General features: G+C 41.3%; 1 protein-coding gene across 8 annotated transcripts in view; it reads right to left on the bottom strand.

Moving 5' to 3' along the window:
- Nucleotides 1-21,254, bottom strand: part of NRXN3 (neurexin 3) — a 906,050-nt gene that overhangs the window by 679,098 nt on the left and 205,698 nt on the right. For 7 of the 8 annotated variants that reach the window (XM_063399087.1, XM_063399090.1, XM_063399093.1 and 4 more), the window contains 2 exons: nucleotides 20,837-21,138; nucleotides 14,115-14,276 (listed from right to left, as the gene is read on the bottom strand). In XM_063399087.1, the coding sequence (XP_063255157.1) occupies nucleotides 14,115-14,276; nucleotides 20,837-21,138 (464 nt within the window). Of the gene's footprint in view, nucleotides 1-14,114; nucleotides 14,277-16,084; nucleotides 16,130-20,836; nucleotides 21,139-21,254 lie in introns of all 8 variants that reach the window. The other variant, XM_063399086.1, reaches the window with a different exon arrangement.

Raw genomic sequence — 21,254 nt, 5'->3', positions numbered from 1 at the left:
GGTCATCCTCTGCAGTTCTGGAGATAATCCTCACCTGAAAATTGTCATATTCTCAGTAAAATGTATGTTGTCTCCATCCACATCCCTTTCCACTCATAATTCCATGAATAAATCCTGAGACCTCAGCATGGATCCCAGAAGTCTTTCCACTAGAGCCCTCCCATGGGAACTATTAAGTGCATTCTGTTTATTCCATTCTGGTTTTTATCTTCCAACCAGTTCTTTCACTGTGTCCAGACCTCCTTTTTCTGCCATTACTTTTTCAGCTCCTGAAGAGACTTTTGGTGAGACACAGCACTGAAAGACTTTTGAAAGCTAGACTACATTTGCCAAAAGTCTCCTGCCCATACACTTACTGACGCCTGAATAAAAGGAAGATCCTGGCTGAGACAGCTCAAATGCAATGCCAGTACTATTCTTCAGTGCTTGTCACCACCAGCAAAGCTTGTCTCATGCACTCCAAAGGAGTGAAGGCTGTGGAATGGTGTTACAGGAGTGTTGCCACACAGCTGATCTGTTAGACTTGCCTGGGTATCTGAGGAGGCAGTTTTCAGATCTAGGCCTTTCACATGGCTCTTCACAACATCCATCGGTCTAAATTAGAGAAATACAGATTCGATGGATGGACTATTCAGTGAATGAGGAATTGCTTGTATGGTTACACCCATAAGGTCAATGCCTCAATGCCCAAATGGAGATCAGTGACAAGTGGGACTGCAACTGTTCAGTACCTTCATCAATGACACAGACAGTGTCATCAAGTGCACCTTCAGCAAGTTTGGAGATGACACCAAGCTGAGTGGGGCAGCTGACAAACCTTGAAGAATGGGATGCCATCCAGAGGGATCTGCGCAGGCTCAATAAGTGGGCTCATGGGAACCTCATGATGTTTAGCAAGGTCAGCTGAAAGCCCTGAAGCAGGTGCAGAGAAGAGCCACAAAGATGAGCAGAAGGGAAAAGCACCTCTCCTATGGGGATGGCCTGAGAGTTCAAATTGTTCAGCCTGAGGAAGAGATGGTTCTGCAGAAACTTCATTGCAGCCTTTCAGTAGTTAAGGAGAGTTTTTAAGAAAGACAGGGACAAACTTTTTGCAGGGCCTGTTGCAACAGGACAAGGGCTTATAGTTTTAAAGTAGAAGAGGGTAAATTTAGACTGGATATAAGAAAGGAATATTTGATGACGAGGGTGGTGAGGCACTGGCACAGGCCTTCAAGAGAGGTGGTAAGATCCCTGTAAACATTCAAAGTCAAGCTGCATGGGGCTCTGAACAGCCTGATGCAGTAAAAGATGTCTCTGCTCATTACAGGGGGTTAGATTAGGTGACCTGTAAAGGTCTCTTCCAATCCAAACCATTCAATGATTCCTACCAAAAGGTTTCCACATACATACCAAGTTTTTCCCTTAAACTCCAGTTGCGAAACGAAAGAAGAGACCAACATTTAATTGCCTTCCCCTGCTGGATGCACAGGCAAATCCAGCCTCCAGGAGAAATGTGGAAACAGCTGGAATCAAGTTTTTAAAAACCATCTGTGGTTTTCACACAGACACAAAACTCCTAAGAAGGGACTGAAGTGCTTTATAAAATGCACTTGATGTCAAAGCTGTCCTTTGAATTATTAATGCATAACTTTAAGTGAAGTTCACAATAAGATGAAAGTTATTAACCTAATAAGTTACATGCATAATTAATTTCTCCTATGATATATGATTTGTGAAGTTGTAACCAAATGTGTCACAGGGGTTGTAAACATGAAAACTAGCCTGAAGCCAGAAGAGCTAAGCATATGCTAATTAGAGAACATATGAGAAATACACAGTAAGAAAAAAAGCGAGAAGAGACAGGAAGTGACAGCACTGCATATCTATGTGGTGTACTAGTGTCAGTTATGAATAACAGGAACTAGGCTCAGACAAGGAGGGAGAAGCAAGCACACCAAACCAAAGTAGAATGGAGGCATTCAGTGTTCTCATTATCTTAGATGGGGCTACTTTAGGACAAATCAGCCCTGGAATATAAACCAGGGAAATGGAGGAAAGTGCTCAGGTGACAGCTTACCTTGTTAGCTGAACACTGAAGCTGCAGAGGAAGAACCCATTCTTAAATACGAAAACACCATAAATATGAAAACACCATACACTTTTTTAGAGCTTTGCTTTGTAACCAATTTTAATATTGTGATTGACTGTTCAACCACCATCTGGACAGAATAAATAAAGTGATCTTCCCCAGTAACAGCTTCTTCTTGAGAGAGATAACAAACACAACAGCCTTGTCCCTTAGAAGTGGCAAGCCATCACAAAGATCCTGGTTTATCAAACTCTTCAGAAAGCTTTTCCCTTTGCTATACATGGTTTTCCTTACAGCTCTTTACATCTTTGAGAAGGATGATATGGTACTCCCCCTCCTCTGAGAGGCTACAACCAACATTCTGTTTAGACAGTCACCATAAGGGGTTATATAGGGCAGCTGTAGAAATACACACATGGTCATATCAGCAGCATGAGGAGAACAGATTTTACTTTAGCATCTCACTGGCTTTCTCAAGAAAAACTGTTGTCCTGAAGGCAGCCATAAAACAGGTAATAGAGTGTGAACTGATCATCTTAGTTAACTGTCTATTTGTTGGGAAGCTGTCTTAGCACCACTGAAGCTGAAACACAGGCTCAAAACCCATGTCAGAGGTGTGAGAGAACTGGCCCCTACATAACCAGAATAACCACCTCCTCTACCCACTCAGATAGTAGATATATTGAGCTTATATTAGCTAAAACCAAGTACCAAACCTCTAGAGCTCTGCTGTGCTTATAAGTCAGTGGTTAACAATATGAGGGAAACACTCTGCTTCCCCATTTTGCTGCCCATGCACTAATCTTGCCAGAGACTGGAAAAAATTTTGTCATCAGAGCCTGGTCCAGATTGTTCTAGTTGTTTGGCCAATCCAGCTGCAAACATGAAAACAACTATTCTGCCCTCCTAACATTTCACAGCAATGTTTTAGTCACCTCAAATGTCTTGAATTCCACAGCCAGATCTTTTCTCTGACAGGAGTTCAGAAAGCATCAGTGTAGTTATCTTCACATCTCTTCAGGGCTTGAAAGCCACTGGAACACTTCACAAACAAAAACAAACTGGAAAAGGAACACTGGAAGGCAGCTGAGAAGCAGAATCAGAAGGGTATGGACTTGAGCAGCCTTCTGAAAAATCACTGGCTTCATTCCCTGTTGCTGCTGCTGCCTCAAGTCAGTAAGTGCATGCAAAAGCAGATGGTCCGCCCACCTCCTGCCCCAATCAGGGGAGCATCTTGCCTCTGGCTGGCATCTCACTGCATTCAGCTGTAGTAAAAGAGGGAAATCTCAAGGACAACCAATCCAGCCAGGATGTTCTGCCAAGGTTGCTGTTCCTAGCTGAGGAAATAGTCCTCCCAATTTTTCTCAGCTAGAAAGAGAGAGAGAATGGACACACACACCCCCACCCCCATTATCCTAAAGCCCGCAGGTGCCAGCAATCCAAATAAACGTAGAGCAATTAACAGAATTAACACAGCTTTAAATAGCTTGGCACACCAGATGTGGACTCCTAGCAGGGTTCTATAAAATGTAAAGTTATTACAGATAAAACCATTAATCATCTGTTCAGAGACTTGTTCTAGATGCAAAACCCATTTCACTTAAAATGGTTAATAATCAGAAAGAAAGGCAGAGATTTAACACGAATGATTATGCCATTCTCAAGCCCCATTTCCAAATGCCATTTTTCATCTCTGCCACATTCCCAAATGTCTGTGTTCCCTCTGCTTGCTAATGCTGATACAGTAAGAATGCTTTGCAGGCATCACTCACAATTACCTCTCAGGGTGCTAGAAATGAGACGCCACCTCTCAGCCTCTTCCATTTTGGACAGAGGAGGTTAGTGATTCACACACTATGCATTGCTGCTTTCCTGGATGCAGTTGTTACTGTTCAGTTGTGTGTCATCAGCCCCATGCAGCTCACAGATAACTGATGCTCACCCTGATGAATTAGGTGTTGAACTGCAAAGATTTGTGCTTACAAAATACGAGCATTTGAGTTTTCCCCCTTCTGGCAATGTGAAGTCACCAGTAGGCACTGTATGCAATATAACAATCCCCCTAATACTCCTTAAGATCTATTCAAATAACTCCCATTTGCTACATCTATATCTAGACAGCTACAGGAAGCAGGGCTCACAGGCTGACCCTAATTCACCTTTCAGCTCTGATGCTACCATTTCTAACACCTCCGCTTACGGAGCCACAGCTCAAAGAGCATTAAACCCTGTAAGTAGAAATCCAGAGCTAAAATTGCATCCTTCCACATATCTATATTAATCCCATTGATTTGCTTAGGAATCTAGATACATACACTGTTGATTCCAAGTAAATAAATGCATTCTGCCTGTGCAGTTTGAAAAAAGGGGGAAGACAGAACAATCCTAAAGCATAAAGATTCAGTGCAACAGATGACATCAACAGAAGTAGACCAAAGCCAGAGAGGAGCAATGACAAAGAACTACGACAGAGAGCGTATCAGAGACTCTACAAAACCTGCTTGTGTAATATCAAGCCTGCTGCCGTTTCCATGCAGTTCAAATAACAAATGCTGCCCATCAGCTGCCTGCCCACTCCTGTGCTCCCCACACTTGACAGCTGGCTCACTGCCACAGAGGAGTGGTGGCCCTGGGAGGAGTTGTCCAGCCCACTCACTCAACATTCAAACCTCATCATCCTTTCCTGCCTCCCTTGCTGGCACAGCTGGGTTTCTGTGGTGGGTAACAGCAGCTCAGCCTTCTCCCACTGCTCACAAGACATATGCACATTTCATAGCAATACTCCAGTTTTCAGGGTCAGTGTTACAGGTTGACACAGTTTGGTTTCTAGTTAGCGTGGAAACAGTTCTCGGTCAGGACCTTGGAATTGTTTTGAGACACGCAGCTGTCAGAGTTCATTTTGAAATATTGACATATTGTTCGACTATTGAGGAAGCTAGATGCGACTTTGAGAAATACCCACATAAATTCTGACTGAGCCCAAGCCAGTCCCCGTCCTTTCCAGCCAGCAGAGCAGGTAACAACCAGCCCAGCAGCAGCTCCGAGGAGGAGCAGCCAGGCCGGCCAGGCCCTGATCTCCTCCTCTTGGGAGGAGGCGGCTCAGGCCTGGCTGTGCCTCCAGGCTGGGCCCTGCCGCTCGCCCTGTCAGGCGGGGCAGGCGGCCGGAGGCCTGGTCGGGCTCCATGGCTCCCGGCGGGGAGGGGAGCTTCGCTACCCCCAGAGCCAGCCCTGGGAGGGAGCCGGCCGAGCCGGGCCCCTGATAACAACTATGGGCCCAGCTGGGCCGAGCCCACCCTGATTTGCTACCAAGGGGTGAGCAGGGCCCTCCATCTCCCCCCTCCTGCCCCGGTGACTCTCGGGCAGAGAAGAAAGGAGGGAGAAACAGGGGAAGGCCCGGCTGCTGCTGCCCAGCAGAGATCACACGACCACCGCAGGCCCGGGCAGATTCAACCCTTTCTTGGCAACATGAAGCTTCCAAAGCTTAACTCTTCCTTGAGAGAGAGGAGACACAGGCAGAGTGAACACAGAGAAGACCCAGCATGAAATCAGAGAGTGAATATTGAACTAGTAGCTGTGATGAGATGTTTGAACAGAGAGAGATGAGAAGCCCTTTGTGCCAGTGAAGAAGTGAAGAGATATCTCTGTTCCTTGAGAAGAAGAACCCTTTGCCTCTGGAGTTGTGAATCTTTAAAAGGTGACACCCCGATATGCCTGAGTCTCCATGACCCAGAAGAAGCTTGGGAAACTGCTAATGGTGGGGTCACAGAAGCAGGTTTTTTCCCCAGGCAGCTATTTTAGTGACAGTAAAAACACACAAGAGAACTGTTCTAGGTTGTCAGTGGGATCCATGACTCTAGGAGACTCCTTCTCCTAAAGAAGTAATGAAAGACTATTTTTCAAATAATGAAACTGACTGAAAATCACAAGTTATCTCTGTGTTGCCTGTGGGAAGGTGAACAGTTTGTGGGGAGAAAAGTTTTGGAAGTTTCAGTTTTTTGCTCTTTTTTTTTCCTTTAGTGTGTGTTAATAAATCTATCTGTTTACCTTAAGTTGAGCCTGTTTTGCCTTTTTCTCCCAAATTCTATCTCACAGAGGGAAAAGAAAGTAGACACAAAAACCATCACAAGTTTGGTGTGTTGGCTGGTAAACGTCAAAATTGGTGAACGAGAAACTACTATAGTCAGTCTGCTGCTCCCAAAGGGGTGCAGTAGCTAAAAGTGCCTGTTTAATAGACATGTATAAAACAGAACAGTCCTGCAACTTTTCTCATGTAATTTTATTTATATTGGCATATGGCAGTCCTGACTCTCCAAAACTACTCATTTGTGTTTCTGTCTGACAAGACAAGGATGGATCCTTAGCAATCTCTTTAGTGCAACATAATGAGCAACAAATAAAAATATACTTCCTATTTCTTTTCAAACCAAGAGTTTACTGTTCTCAGTGAACTACATAGCCAAGTAAAGCAAAAGAAGCCCATTTACTTTCAGTCCAATATGAGCACATCAGACTTTGGACAGCTGAAGTTAAGATCACAGCTTCCATTAGGATGGGCCCACATTTGGCTAACAGCATATGAGAAAGACATCCTTGCCAGAGTAATCACCAGAGTATCACCACTGCTCTGCTGATGACTTTGGACTCAGCTATGTTTGTCTATCAATATATCCTGTCTTAGTTTGTTCAGTCTTAAGTGGGTAGAGATTAGGCCACATATTTTTGTAAGGATTTTTGCTGGACTACTGAGTAGTTACCAACAAACTTTATTATATGTGCCAAATGCAGGCTATATTGCTCCAATCCCCATCACATTTTCTGAATTTGTTGATATAAATATAGTTCTACACCTGTAAACACTCTCATTTTCTGAACACAGCACATGGCACATCTCTTGCAGCCACAGAATCCCAGCAGGAGTTAGGTTCATTACGCAGGAAAGAAAAGCCTGATCCTGATGATCCTACTGCAAAGCAAACACAGATGGCCACAACACCAGGACTGAGAGTCACATGCAGGCAGCTCAGTCGGGATGCAGTGGAGTGCTCCCTTACTGTTGGGACATATCGGCCCACTGGCTACCCCTCCCAGTGGTGACACCAACCTCTGCTGCTAGTTTCCTCCCTAGGCACCTGTTCCAGCGGCATTTGAAGGGAGTTGAACTGAGTTAGACCCCACTTTATTTTAGCTCCACAGATGCTCTTTAGCTTCTAACTATGGTGGCAGTACCTAGTTCAAACAGCTCTGCAAAAAGAAACCTCTTACACCTCATGCACAGAAAGATCCAGTTTCTATGTTTGCTCATCAATGCTTACTATAGAAGGTATGCTCAATGTACATACATACTCTATTATTCATACTTGGGCTATTAATTAGTTTTGTAAAATTTCTAATAGTGCAGTAAGTTTAGGAGTTCAATGCCACTGAATAGTTGAAATGTGAGTTATCGTTTAAATTAATCCTCAAGAAAATATGTGTGCTCAGCTGACCCAGAATGCCTACAAGATGCTGTTTGACAACTGATAGGAGTTCCAGAGAACAGAACACTACATTGTAATAAATGTGACCTTAACATGAACCTGTTTTTTTGTTTTTTTAATTTGTGAATAAAGCTATGAAAAACAAATAAAACAAAACAAAAAAAAAACCCCACAGGTTTTTACTTCTAGATTCATTATGGCTGTAGGATTCTACAGCCTTTGCTATATAAATTGCATTTAAGAAAGAATTTTAGGAGCCTAGAGGTTTTTTTCAGTATACAGTTGATAAAATAACATCTCCATCTTCTGTCCCAAAGCTAAAAACTCAAAACTCAGTTCCTGACTTTGGACTTCCCATTTTTTACTAATTGAAAAATAATTCGGGCACTTCATTTTCATACTCCATTCACTAAAGATTGATTTCATAAAGCAATTTTAAAATTTTTTCCTGCTTAACTGGAATACTTTTCAAGAATATATGAGATAAGTAAATTTTCTAGTCCTGAGTATATTACTTTTGCACTTTTCTATGTATCCAGAAACATTTGACGAAAGAGATTGATCAATAACTGAGGTTAGCTTATGTTATTTTGCAACAAACAGTCATTTAATATCATTATGCCAGCAAAGCTCCTGTTATGGATGCATATAAGCCAAGGTAACCAAGTTCTTTTCTGTGTTATGCATGAAGGCATGAAGGCAATAACACTATAAGAAACCTCACTTTGGTAGAGTAGGCAAGGGCTAAGCTACATATGAAACAGAGGCTTTGAATAACCCCTTAGTAAAGCAAAGCTGCAGCTAATACAGAAATATGAAATGCAAACCACGACCTAAGCTTATAAGCCTTACCCAATGAGAAAGCAGTATCATATTTCCCTCCCCATCTATTGGTCTACTCAGAATTCTCTCAGTATCTTTCATCCTGTAGTACTGCTCTCGATTTCCAAATACCTCTGTTCCCACCTCAAATTTAAGTCTTTCCAGAAATAAGTTGGGTTTTTTTCTCAGTAGTTTAAGAATGTCATCATCAGCTACTCAAAATGCTGGCCTGTGTCTTCACTGTTTTATGTTACTGCAACAGTAGTACTCAAAAATTTCATGAAGGCTTTGTTTTGGATGCTCTGCAGATGCACAGAGAAAATGACTGACATTCTTGACTCTCAAGACACACAGCATACTGTGACAAGAGGAGACTGATCCACCACAGCAGCAGCAATGCAACTGGAAGTTTGAGAGTGAGAGGCAACCAAAAATTTTACAGACCTCTAGATATGGAATCTTAGGAATGAGGGTCATAATCATCATCGAGTCTATCTCAGTGCAATCCCTCACGCTGTTGATTCCTGATACTCCTCTTATGCATTCCTGGGACTCTGTTAAGTCGCTACTGTGGAAGGGGATATTGGGCACGCAAAAGCTTTTGGCCTTAGAGAAGGGCTCTTACAACTACAGCTTCCACTGTCTGCCTGTTTTCCTCTGCCTCCAGTTTCAGTTTTTTTCCTCTGCCTTCCGTCTACACCTTTAGCCTCCTCCCAAGTGTGACACTACAGTCAGAAAAACCCATCCCCCAACAGAAACCACATCATCACTACACATCAAACAGCCCTGAAAAAGACCTGGCTTGCAGATAGCATCTGAGATTTACATACAGCAACCGGGCACACTCATGAACCATTTTGAAATCTGGCTCCTAGAAGTTAAATTGCAGACAGAAATGATCTAAGCTTTCACAGCTTTCTCCCATCACAGCCAGATGGTGCCTGACCCCTGTAATAATTTCTGCCATATTCCACCCATATGCAAGCCTCACTGCTTCCATCAAGCTGTTAGTACCAATCAACATTTTTCAGAATTGAGATTTTAATAAAGCACTGATAGAGAAATGTGAAGATTTCATAAATTCTCTCATGAATATCCATTCTACAGGGACCACCTTAGGCTCTTCTAAAGCATCTCCATCTGTACCATGTAAGTCTGCTCCAAGTAAATCAAATCTGAATGGCTGGCTCCCTAACCCCAGGAAATATTCTGATTCTCTCCCTTCCCTAGCAACTGGATATTGAAATAGCATTTTCCCCTCTTTGCCCACACAACTAAATTCCTACCCTACCACTTTCCATCTCCATCCTTGATTACTAAAAACCATCTCTGAAGCCCTTGATCACATGCAAAACACAACTGTTTCTTGTTACACCTTTCTTGTCCTAACTCTTTCTGGCCATACAAGTGCCATTGAACCCATTAATGGAGCCTTTTCTCTTTCCAGGTTCAGTCAGTACTTCTCCCTTTTTAACAATTACTATCTGTTAAAGCACTGTCACACCTTCCCTGACACCCACTATAAGTATTTCTGCTCAATTGTCTCAAGATGTGTTCCTGTATCTTCTCCTATCCCATGACAACATCTGGTTTTATCCATGATAGGGAAAACACCAGCTTCCCCCACATTTCCTCTAGAATGATTCATCTTAAGAATGATGGTCCAAAAAGCCTAGGATTCTATGCAACTACAATGCAATGACCGCATTTCATGTCTGTGTACTACCCTATTTGCATATCCTGTGTGACTATTTTCCAGTCTTGGTGCCTCATTACAGTGTCAGGTACACTGCAACACTGCCAGGATGGCTGTGAAGAAATGCAAAACAAACATGGTTCACCACACAGGGAAATCTTTAATTCCGATGAAAACAGAGGAAAAATCCCAACCTGAACTACACATTAAATACTTGTATTTATGATTCAGATCCATTACTGCTAGCAACTCACTGGAACCTGTTCAGTCGAAACCTGTAGCCCAAAGGAAAGAAGAGACATTCTCAAGGATCTATTCTGTGGTGAAAGGAGGTACCATTAGGTCAGAAACTGTCTGACCTAAAGAAAATGTTATCTAGATAATTAGATAAATTTTAGTAAATACTATATAGATACTACAGCAGAGGACCCCTCAGATTCTTAGTTCCTTCTCAGGGACACATTCTCAAACATTCCAATTCCTTCTAGCCAAGGCATACACTGCTCACATGAAGTACCTACCCTGTCAGAGCTGCCCCTCCTCCTCCCACCAGGCCCTGCTGAGTGGAGCAGTCTTTCCTGCTGTGAAGGGTCACTAGAGATGGTCACTAGGCACTCTGCCCCCTGCCACTTCAGCACCTGCATGTCAGCTCAGAGGAAGTGGGAAAGCAAAGCGCCACTCAAGGAACTCTCTTAGCCCCAACATGAGCAAATTTCTCAGACTGATGCTGTCTAGATGAAACACAAGAGCTTACAAGGGAAAGGCTGAAAGTTTCACCTCAAAGTCTGCATAAATCCCTTTACCTTCCCAGGAGAGTGACATCCCTAGAGGCAGTCTTGAATGAATGCAGAGACCATTCTGCTTTAACACCTTCAAGAGATCAGTACAGGGCTTGGCAGGATGTTCACCACCATTACTAGCAGTACAATCCACTCAGAGGTGTGCTGTGTCTGGTAACAGGCAATTACAGAGCTAGGACTTCATTATGAAAGAAGAGCTTTGCTCTACTAGAAAGCATAAACTGAAAGGAACAGTATTTGCTATTAGTCTACCCTACCCCCTCATCTAACTCTCTTAGCTCAGAATATTTTTGTTAAAAATCCAAGCTCCTCCAGTATGGGCTAATGAGAGACTGAGCAACCTTTTTGGCCATGGAGGTAAAAAATGTAAGCTTAAAACATAAGCTATAGGGACTGATTTATGAAATACGCTGACAAACTCACAGAAAGCCAAGTAGAGTTTCCCAAAGCCCGTTCTGGAACCAGACACATTTTAAATACGCAAGCACTGCACTAACCCAGTTCTGCCTCCTCCAGGATCAAAGCTAGCTGAAATCATTACTAGACCACTACTATATGTTGGTTGCTTTTAAACAGACTGTAGCTCTAAAGCAGCCATCAAGTCAAGACATCTGCTCAAAAACATCTCCTGTCATTTGCCTAGTCAAGTGAAGATTACAAAGCACATTCTGATTATGTGTTTTCCTCCTCTCTTTCTTAAGTGGTTGCTTGGGTTTTTATTCTCACAGAACATTATGAGCTTGGAATGACTATGTTGCTGGCTCTTAGCACATTGTGCAAGCTAACAGAATACAAATGATTATATAAATAATAAAGCTGCTGAAGATTTTCTTGTCACTGCTTTCTTAGCTCCATTGGCTTGACTTAGAGCACACATAAAAATGGCCTCTGCTAAGTGTTATGTTCATAGCATCCATAAATAAAATTAAGATCCTGATTTAAAGAGACACTAAGCTGTATCTCCTCCTGATTTCAATCAAACTGGGATGCTCAGCGCCTAGGAAAATCAGGCCCAAGGCTCTATAGATGTAACCAGAAGGATTTGATCTCTGTATGGCAGCTCGTATTGAAGCAATAAAGATTCATTTCTTATACAAGATGCTCACACACCCTTCTCTAGCATATATACATCCCTTTAATCCAGAGGTCAGGCAGGAGAGCAGCTTCAGACCCTCACAACTCTTCCTCACATCAGAGGCCTGGCATATAACATACAAACCCTGACACCACGAGTCAAGCATCAGTAGAAAGATAACTTGTCAAGGCAATTTAAAGCAAGAACAACATCTAGCTCAGCACTGCTGCTTCCATGACTCCTGTATAAGCTTTTTATAATGCTTTGTGAAGACATCAATATCTGCTTCCCCATTAATCAGTGAAAAGCACAAATTACATTAGAAGAGAGAAGAAAGAAGAAAAAAGATGACTGCAAGACAGCATCAAAACTAAACTGTACCAAGTTTGGGATTTGGACAGAACTCATCTTTTAACTTTTGTTTTGGGTTTTTTTTCCAAGGATCACTTCTCTGGTTCCTGCTGCTAGCCAGTCAGTCCAACCTCTATTATCCACGTGTGAATTTTCTCAGTGCTGTGGATTCACTATGTGACAACTGCAGCCAGCCAGATTAGGACAACATAGTTCTCAGAACCAGCTAGCTCTTCCTGACCTATGCAGCCGCTCAAGTACACAGACTGAGCAACCCAGTGTAAGGACTTAAAGATCATAGTTGCCTGTCTCAAATACTGTTAAGGGCACAGAATGACTTAGCCATGAGATGAGCACAAAATGGAGTGACAGGATAGTGCTAACTCCAGAGATTTGGTCAGCACATCCTGGGTAATGTATCCAGACAAAACTTCCCACTGTAGCAAACTTTGTGAAGAAGCAATTTCTATACATACCACTGGTCAAACAAAGATCACCCTGAGTTTTGGGACAAATGGCATCTATGACCACTGAGGGACCCTCCCACCTCCCAACCCCTTCCCCAAATATGCCTCCATGGATACAAGGAACTTGGACTGTCAATTAAGCCACCATGACCAGGAACTTAAATAAGAAAATAAGATAGAGGTGATTCTATGGCCAAGTGTTGTCTCAAGCATAGGGGGAGGTAAACAAAGCTGTGAGAGGAGAATGTATAACTCATAATGGACTTAAAGAACGCAGAAATTATGGGCCACAAGGAAAGCAACTATGCTGAATCAGCTTGGACTGGGCAAAAGGTAATTCTGTCAGGAGGAGATTGTAACCACTGATTCACAACCCACCAACTCAAGAAACCCATCAACTAAAAAACCCAGAAAGACCAAGCATGGGACTAATTAACATTAGAAGTCAGGGAATCATTTAACCAGTAGAATAGAATATGTGTGTAACCAATGAGTATTAATTCCTTTGTTTGCAAAGATATATAAAAACTGAAAAGTTTTGAGTGACCTCAGGCTCCCCACCACTGAGAAGTCCAGGGTGAAGAAGGACCAACGGGATGCCACTGGATGCATGGGAGGTGACTATCTTCTGCTTAATCTCTCTCTTTTCTCCTTTTTTCTATCTTTCTACCTCACATTTTATTGTTCAATAAAATCCATACTATTGACTTCAGCATATGGTTTTGTTTGCACTTCAATTCAGGGAGAGTCATCTCTCAATAATCCTATCAACACACAGTACACCTCATGTCCACTTGCACATGATTGCCACACCTCCCTCACACCCTCATGCTGCATTCTCCTTGCAAAATTTACACTTTTTATGCTACCTTCAACTTGCATTTTTCTGTTTTATTCTATTTTTGTATCTTGCTGGCAAATTCAGATCTAACTATACTCTCAGGTGAAATCCAGGACCTTAAGAACTATTCTAAATAAGCTTGTGATTATGATCTTTTTATCTCAAAATGTTACTTAGTAGTCAAAGCCCATTTGTCTTTTTGTAATGGCTGTTGCCTAAGTACCTAGAAGGTAGTAATGCTTTCTTCTTAAGGGCTAACAGCTTAGCAAAGACACCTCTCCTACTACCATGAGCACTTTTATCTGTAATCCAAGCACTAGAAGTATGATTCTGCCCTTAAGTTCATGCGTTTTCCAGCCTTCTGACCAGCTGAATGACAAGTTTGTCTTTGCAGAGGTGTTGCAGTTATCAGTATAAAATTCGGCACCAGGGAAGGACTTGATTTTGTAAGGCGGGAAAGAATGAAGACTTTAACAAATCAAAAGCACAGAGAGAAGAATTAATTTGAAGTAGTTACCTCTTTGAGGCAGCCCATGAAGTTATTGCTTACTGGAGACCCAGGTAAATCAGCAGTACTGGGGCTCCCTCCCACGTAAAAGAAGTCATCTGAGCCCAGCATGGTGTAGTCCTCCTGTGTGTAGCCCGTGGTGGTAAGGATGCCATCCACAGAGATTGTCACCTGTTTGAGGGACACAATGGACAAAGAAAATCCCAGCAATGACCTTACAATCCTGAACAGAACAACTTACCTCCCCTATAATTTTATGCCAGTTTTATTAAGGATTTTGTTGAGATTTGGTATGTTGTTTTTTTTTTTTTTTTTTTAGTTAAGTCAAGCTCTATTTTCTGGTCTGATTTTCCCACAGTGAAATGCTTCAGCATCTGCTTCTCCCCTTTCTGGTGCATCAGCACTCTCAGGCTTACCCAGCAACCTATACATCCAGATGCTTTCCATCTATTCAGGCCAGAAAATATAACTGTCCTTGAAAGACATTTCTCATATTAGCTGATTTTATGATTAATTAGAATTTATTTTAATGATTACAGTTAGTTATGGTTGTTAGTAAAAAAAAAAAAAAACACTAATGAAGACGAGGTTGGTATTTTTTATTTTTTAAGTTTCTTTTGCTCACGGCACACTGACAATCATGCATTCAGGGATGGGGGAGAGGGAACTCACTTTCAATACATTATGGATGTGCATGCCATGTACCTGCAGAGACACACACCCACCACCCACAAAAGAAAGAAAAAAAAATTAAGAAAAAAAAGGAAAAAAAAAAAGAAAAAAAACCTTACAAACTAACCCATAACTAAAATATAAGCAGAAAATAAATTAAAATAAAATAAATCAAAATAAATCAATCGCACACCAACAATGTGATAGAAGTAGATATGAGAAAGAAAGAAATACAAAGCGTGCACACACTGCACTTTGACATGTCATGCCAATATATCTGAGGTCCAGAAAGATGACAGGAAAAAAGCAGAATAGAGAGAGAAGGAGAAGAAAAAGGGAGAGAAAACAATTTCACACTTGCATGCAATCAAAAATAAAAATACCAAACAAATTCCATAATAACAAAAAACTCAAAATGAAACAGAAATGTCCCCAAAATCTCTAACCACAAACACATGGAGGGTGAAGGGTGACAGAAGGAAAGGGTGGGAGAGGAGGAAGTGAACTTTATGTGTTTTTCTTAGATGTCGTTAGTGGTTGCAAGGGAAGATGGAGGAAAATAGATCGAGGCCAGGAGGAGACGGGCGAGTCACCAGACGTGGACATGCCATGCAGAGTGTGTACTGAAACAAACAACCGGCTGAGCTCCTGTTGGCCACGCAGATAGAGGTCAGAGAGAGAGAGAAAGTGAGAGAGAGCGAGAAGGAGGAGGAGGAGAGAAAGCAGAGGGAGGGAAGTGAGGGAAAATCAGGAGAAAGAGAACAACTCTGGCCAGTTTGCCTGTAATAGCCATTGTCACAACAAAAGGGTGAGAGAAAAAGAGAGCCTTCACCACCACGGACTATAGGCCCTGCAACGGTTCTGATCCAGAAACCTTTAGAGTAAAAAAAAAAAAAAAGCCAAACTAGAAGCCAAGAAAAAAAGCCAAATGAAACAAAGGCAAAAGAAAGAAATCTAAAGTCAAAAACAAGGGACAAAAACCCCCAACAATTTATAACCAGAAAGGAAAAGAAGAACTAAAGACAGAGGTGAAGAAAACAATGAAAGAAATGTCCAAACCCCATTTCTAGAAGAGCTGTGTTAGTTGCTTTTGGTGCTCATTTTTCTATTTAAAAAGGAGAAACAAAAAGAAAAAAAAAGAAAAAAAAAAAAAGGAAAGGGGAAAACAACATGTTTTCAATAAAATTAGAATAAAATTAAAGGAAACTGTAAGTATAAAGGAGAGGGGGAAAAGAGCGGGTAAGGGGAGGGAAAGGCAGGTAACACACGGCAAACCCAAAAAAAGAGACAATAAGAATGATATCTACCAGACAATGTAGTTTGTTTACCATAGCGTGTCCAATGCCTGAGTGCTTTGCGGAAAAGGGGGAAGAAAGGAAATTAAAAAATCGTGAACAGAACGATTGTTAATTAAAATAACCAAAAACAAAGATGAGTCGTTAGGGTGTTAGTACATTAGTTGGTTAGTAAAAATGACACATTGCATGAATGATCTAGTGTTAGTTTTTCAAAAAAAGGCATGGGGCACCTGAGACACACAGAGTGAGAAAGAGGACAATATGACCAGGACTCTATGGGGAACCAGGCCATCTAGACTGTAAAGAAACGGGGCTGCCTACTCTTCCCACCCTGGTATTAGTCATTAATTTCAACCCTCATACATGTTATCCAGACCTGAAGCAAAGTTAAAACAGTGCAATACTTACTCTTCAAATGCTCATCAAGGTGCTTCCCTCAAACAAGAACCTTACTCTCAGAGATATACACACAGAGTACACAGTTTGCCCCTTCAGCACAAACCCAACCATGACTCCTTCTTCCACCCACCACCACCAGCTCCTCTTCCAAGCTTCACTACCCTCGAGGGTTGCAGAATAACACAAAAAGGCCAGTATTTCCTTTGGCTGGAGGATACAGATGAAGATGAGTCCAAGACTCTGTGTCTTCGTTCCAAGTTTCCCAGTCTGCAGGTTTCTTTACAGCAGCTGAGTTTGTGACTTTCAGGAGAAGCACATAACAGTGCCTGTTCTTGGCTATTTGCCTGTAGCTCACTTCTGTCATCCAAGATATAGGAATTGAACCTTTCCTACTGTAGGGAAAAATGTGTCAAGAAATTGTGCAGAAAGAGTTGTGTCACTTGTGTCCAGGTTGAAGACAGAAGATTGACAAGGTTTAGCATGCCTCCTGTTTCACTGCACCTCTGTTGCAGAGGAGCTAGGAGAATTTACCAGTCAGTTTGGTTTAGCAGAACTTTTTTAACCTGTCCCAAGGCAAGCAGATGCCAACTGGTAGAACCTACATTTTGCTTTCTGTCTGCATTTTAGCAGTTAAGGAACTAAAGATCTTCATAGTAGATTTTGCATTGTGACTAGCTTCGTAACGAAGGACAACCTGTGGAGGCTTCAAGTCCCTGTTCCAGTGTGATTGAAGTTGGCAAGAATTATCCTAAATTACACAAGCAATATCTATGCTGCCTCCTGTAAAAACCACCTGCTTGCAGGTTTCAGAGTTGTGCATTGACTAGGGAAATAGGTTTTTGAAGACTTTGCAGCATTCAGCATGAAATCCCAGGGTTATTTGCCAATGGGAATGAAATAATAATAATACTCTGTACCTGGAAATAAAGAGCATAAACTCCTGAATTCTTCACCAAGGAGGTCTTACAGCAAATTGTCGTTTAGTGAATTTATTTTTACAAACAAGGGCGTTGAAGTATGGGACAGGGAGAAGAGCATGCTAGAAACAAGACAGAGTGTCAGCAGGCAGACACAGGAAGTCTGACCTTCAGTCTCTTCTGCTCTTCCTCCCACCAGACCACACTGCCCCAAACATGCTCTGAAAGCCCCAGTAAAATTCAGCCATGATCCTACTGCTAAGTAAAGGTTTCTCACAAGGCAGAAAGAGGGCTTAGTTCTAACTGAAATAATAAGATAAATAAACAAGGAGATTTGCTTTGACATTAACAATCACTACTCAAGGGAATCTGTGGATTCACTTGGTTTGTCTCTAAGGAGATTAACTACTGTGATAGTCATTTGATCTAAAAAAAAAAGCAGCCCTTAGTACTGCCCCAGCTTAGCTACAAAACATTTAACAATTTCAAAAAGTACTGGGCAAAAGTCCAACTATTTAAAGTTCCACTCTAATTTTAGAGACAGCCAAAAAATTATGCAAATCCTCCTCCTCTTTCTCTTAGCCCCTAAAAAAGCAGAGGAAAAGATTAGATGGCATCCTGAAGCTGCCGATAGGCCATTTAGCTGGAATTGCTTAGATTTAGATAATGTTCTTGGAATTTCAAAATTATTGCTTTTAAAGTTCATTTTAAAGAGAAATATATCTACTTCCAGTGCAATATTTTCAACCAATCACAAAGAGACCACTGATCTTGTTACAAAGCGTCAACATTCAGAGGCAATGCATTTTGCTGGGGTTTTATGTTTGGTTTTGGAATGGATTTTTTTAAGAAAACATGAGCACAGCTGGAAACAAGACTTTCTAGTGAACTATATTATACTGCAACATTACAAGTGAATTTATGTCAGGAAAGACATAGAATCGATAATCTCTTATATACAAAATTATTTAGGTTATACAAAATTATATTGGATGACAACTTCTAAGACTATTATGCCTGCTCTGCCTCAAGGCCTCATCAATTCCAATATCTGGGCAGCTTCAGGTTCCGGGTCAATGTCTTAATTTTGAGACAGATCAAAAGTTAAAATGCAAGTATCCAGGGAAAAGATGACTAAAAAAAGTCCAGCCGTATTGATGTTTATTGGATGAACTACATTTTTTCATGTTTAACTATAGAACTGGATCCCAAATCACCTCTGCTAATTAAATGTAATTTCATTTGAAGACAGGCCTTTCTTTGCAAAGAGCCCATCCATCTCATTTAAGCATCCTCTCTCCTGCCCAGTCAAGCTGGACCCTTTTAGAATTCAGGATCACTTAGAAATATTCACGGTGAATAGATCAGGAGGCTCAAAAACTTACAGTGCTGCCTAATTGCCAAGGACTATCTGCATTCTAGTAATCACCAAAGTACTGCCCTGGTCTCTCGTCAAATATGAAAAGGCATAGACAGATTTCCATTTTCTTGGTCCACTTCTGTGAATCAATTAAAAAATCACTAGCTAAAATATTAAGAAAAGAATGTGACAGCTTCCCATCCACAGTTTTGTTTGTGATCCTTCACCTTCTGCTTCTCCAAGATCCAAACCAATCCTGGCAGGAAGCAAGGATTAATTTTGCTTCTGGCACATTTGCCCACTGAAATTGATTTCAAATGAAAAATAAAAAGTATGATTAACTAAAATGGCCAATAAGCTGTACTGAGATATTCAAGGACCAGCTGTTCTGAAACTACCTAAAAATAAATTTAAAAAAAACAGATCAAATAAAGCCATATATTCTGACCTTTTGAGACTGACAAACCGAGACCAGTTGACGCATCTCCCTCTACTGTATTGATGAGAAAGGTTAAACAAAATAGGATCATTAAGACCCATCCACTGCATAAGAAATTAAATTTTCATTTGCATATAAACTAATGAAAACAGATTGATTTTTTCCATCGGTAAAAATCCTGTAGTCTCATGAAAGTTTGATGACAGATTTTTTTCAGACCCAGATATCCTAAGCACATCGAAATGCAGGGATTTACGTGGGGAAGACAAATAAATATCTTCAGCCCCAAACCCAAATATTGAAAAGAAAGACAAACTCCTGATAATAGGAAAATTATCCACTGACCTCTACTAGTAGAGACTTTTTCTGATTCCTGGCACTGATTATCCTATACTCACAGACACATTTGCTCTTAGCTAGTGTAAAATGTTACCACAAATTACATTGTATAAACTTACATTAAGCTATTAAAGGTTGTGCTAATATCAACATTAATGAGATAATAAACAGGTCACATTGTATTGACAAATTGATTTTTAATTTAATTTCAAATCTTAGTTTCCAAGCTATTTCTGCTCCTCTACCAATCAACAAGATCTCAAATAGCTCCTATTCACCATGTAAACCTCATTTATCATGCAGTGGTTTGGCCATAGTGACTTGATATATTTACCAGCTTTCAGAGCAAAGTTATTTAATTTTATCTTCTCTATTTATGTCTGAATTTATATCTCATGATAAAAACTTCAGGATTTTAAGACTAGCCTACTACCAAATACGTCACCTGATACAGTTGTCTGCTAGAAAAGCAGCCTGTAGATGTGCAAAATTATAGTGATAAAATGAGAAAAACTTTTCCGAAAGTGGAATTGTAGGGTGCTGGATTGACCTGAGTTTGCTTGGGGTTTTTTGATCCTTCCACTTTTCCAGTCCTCACAGCAAACAGAAGAGTCTCAAGGCAGAGACAAGAAATAAAGTAGAATCTCATAATAGAAAGAAGGGGAAAAAATCAAAAAGAAGAAAAGAAGAACAGAGAATCAAGAAGACTCAGAGAGACTACAGCAAATTAATTCCAAAGGTATATAGTTAAAATAGTTACACACATACCCACCAGCCTGCACACTCATATGCATACCCAAAAGAAAAGGAAAAGAAAAACAGAAGACTTTCAGAATTACAATTGTGACATCATGGCAATGGTTAAACCAATTAACAAAACTGAAAAAAAAAGGAGAGAGGTGTAAAGCGTTGGCTGTTGGCAATAAGCTCTATTCTCACAGTAATTAAATGCAACAAGAATATTACTGATAAGATTGAATCATAATTAAGGAAATAATAAAATTTAAATGGGAGAACAGAAAAAAGAAAAGGGAGATGAAAGTAAAGTTATGTCACAAGTTTTCATTATTAAATCAAACTGGGAAAACAATAGAAAATTAATAAAGTGGAAATGAAGATATTGCAGGAGGGATAAATTCCCAGTTGTGTTTTTTTTCACTGCTCTTTAGGCACCAAGATCCAGAACAGGTGGAGCAACTCTAGCAATAGCACTGAGCTTCCCCATTTCTCTATCACTCTCTCCCACCTGCCTGTCCCACTAGAACAAACCCAGGCCCTCCCCAGCGCTTTCTCCCCTTCACCATTACCTGCCGCAGGTTGCGCGTCACCTTAACGTCGTGCCACGCGTTGTCATTGAATTTGCCATTGACCGGCTCCACGATGGCCTCGAAGGCCCCGGACCCCAGGTTAATGACCAAGGAGACTGCGCCGTCCTTCAGGGCCAGGTTGACGTAGTCAGCCGACTTGCCCGTGTGCAGGATGAGCCCGTTGCGCTGCCACGTCTTGAAGGAGAGCGTGATCTCGTCGCTGCTGCTCTGGATGGGGTTCTGCGACAGGTCATAGCAAAGGTATTCGGACCCACGGAACGTGGCCATGTTCTCGTCTCGCGCTGGAAAGGAAGGGAAACGAGAATATTCAGCAGTCGGCCAAGAACAGATTTAGGGTTGTCATGAAATTTAAGCATCCCACAGCACTGTCAGCTGTAGAGATAAGTATCAAGGCATG

Source organism: Prinia subflava, chromosome 5, assembly GCF_021018805.1.
Source record: "Prinia subflava isolate CZ2003 ecotype Zambia chromosome 5, Cam_Psub_1.2, whole genome shotgun sequence".
Classification (NCBI taxonomy): Eukaryota; Metazoa; Chordata; class Aves; order Passeriformes; family Cisticolidae; genus Prinia; species Prinia subflava.
Note: the sequence above shows the minus strand (reverse complement) of the source record. Positions and strands in the feature narration are given on the sequence as shown.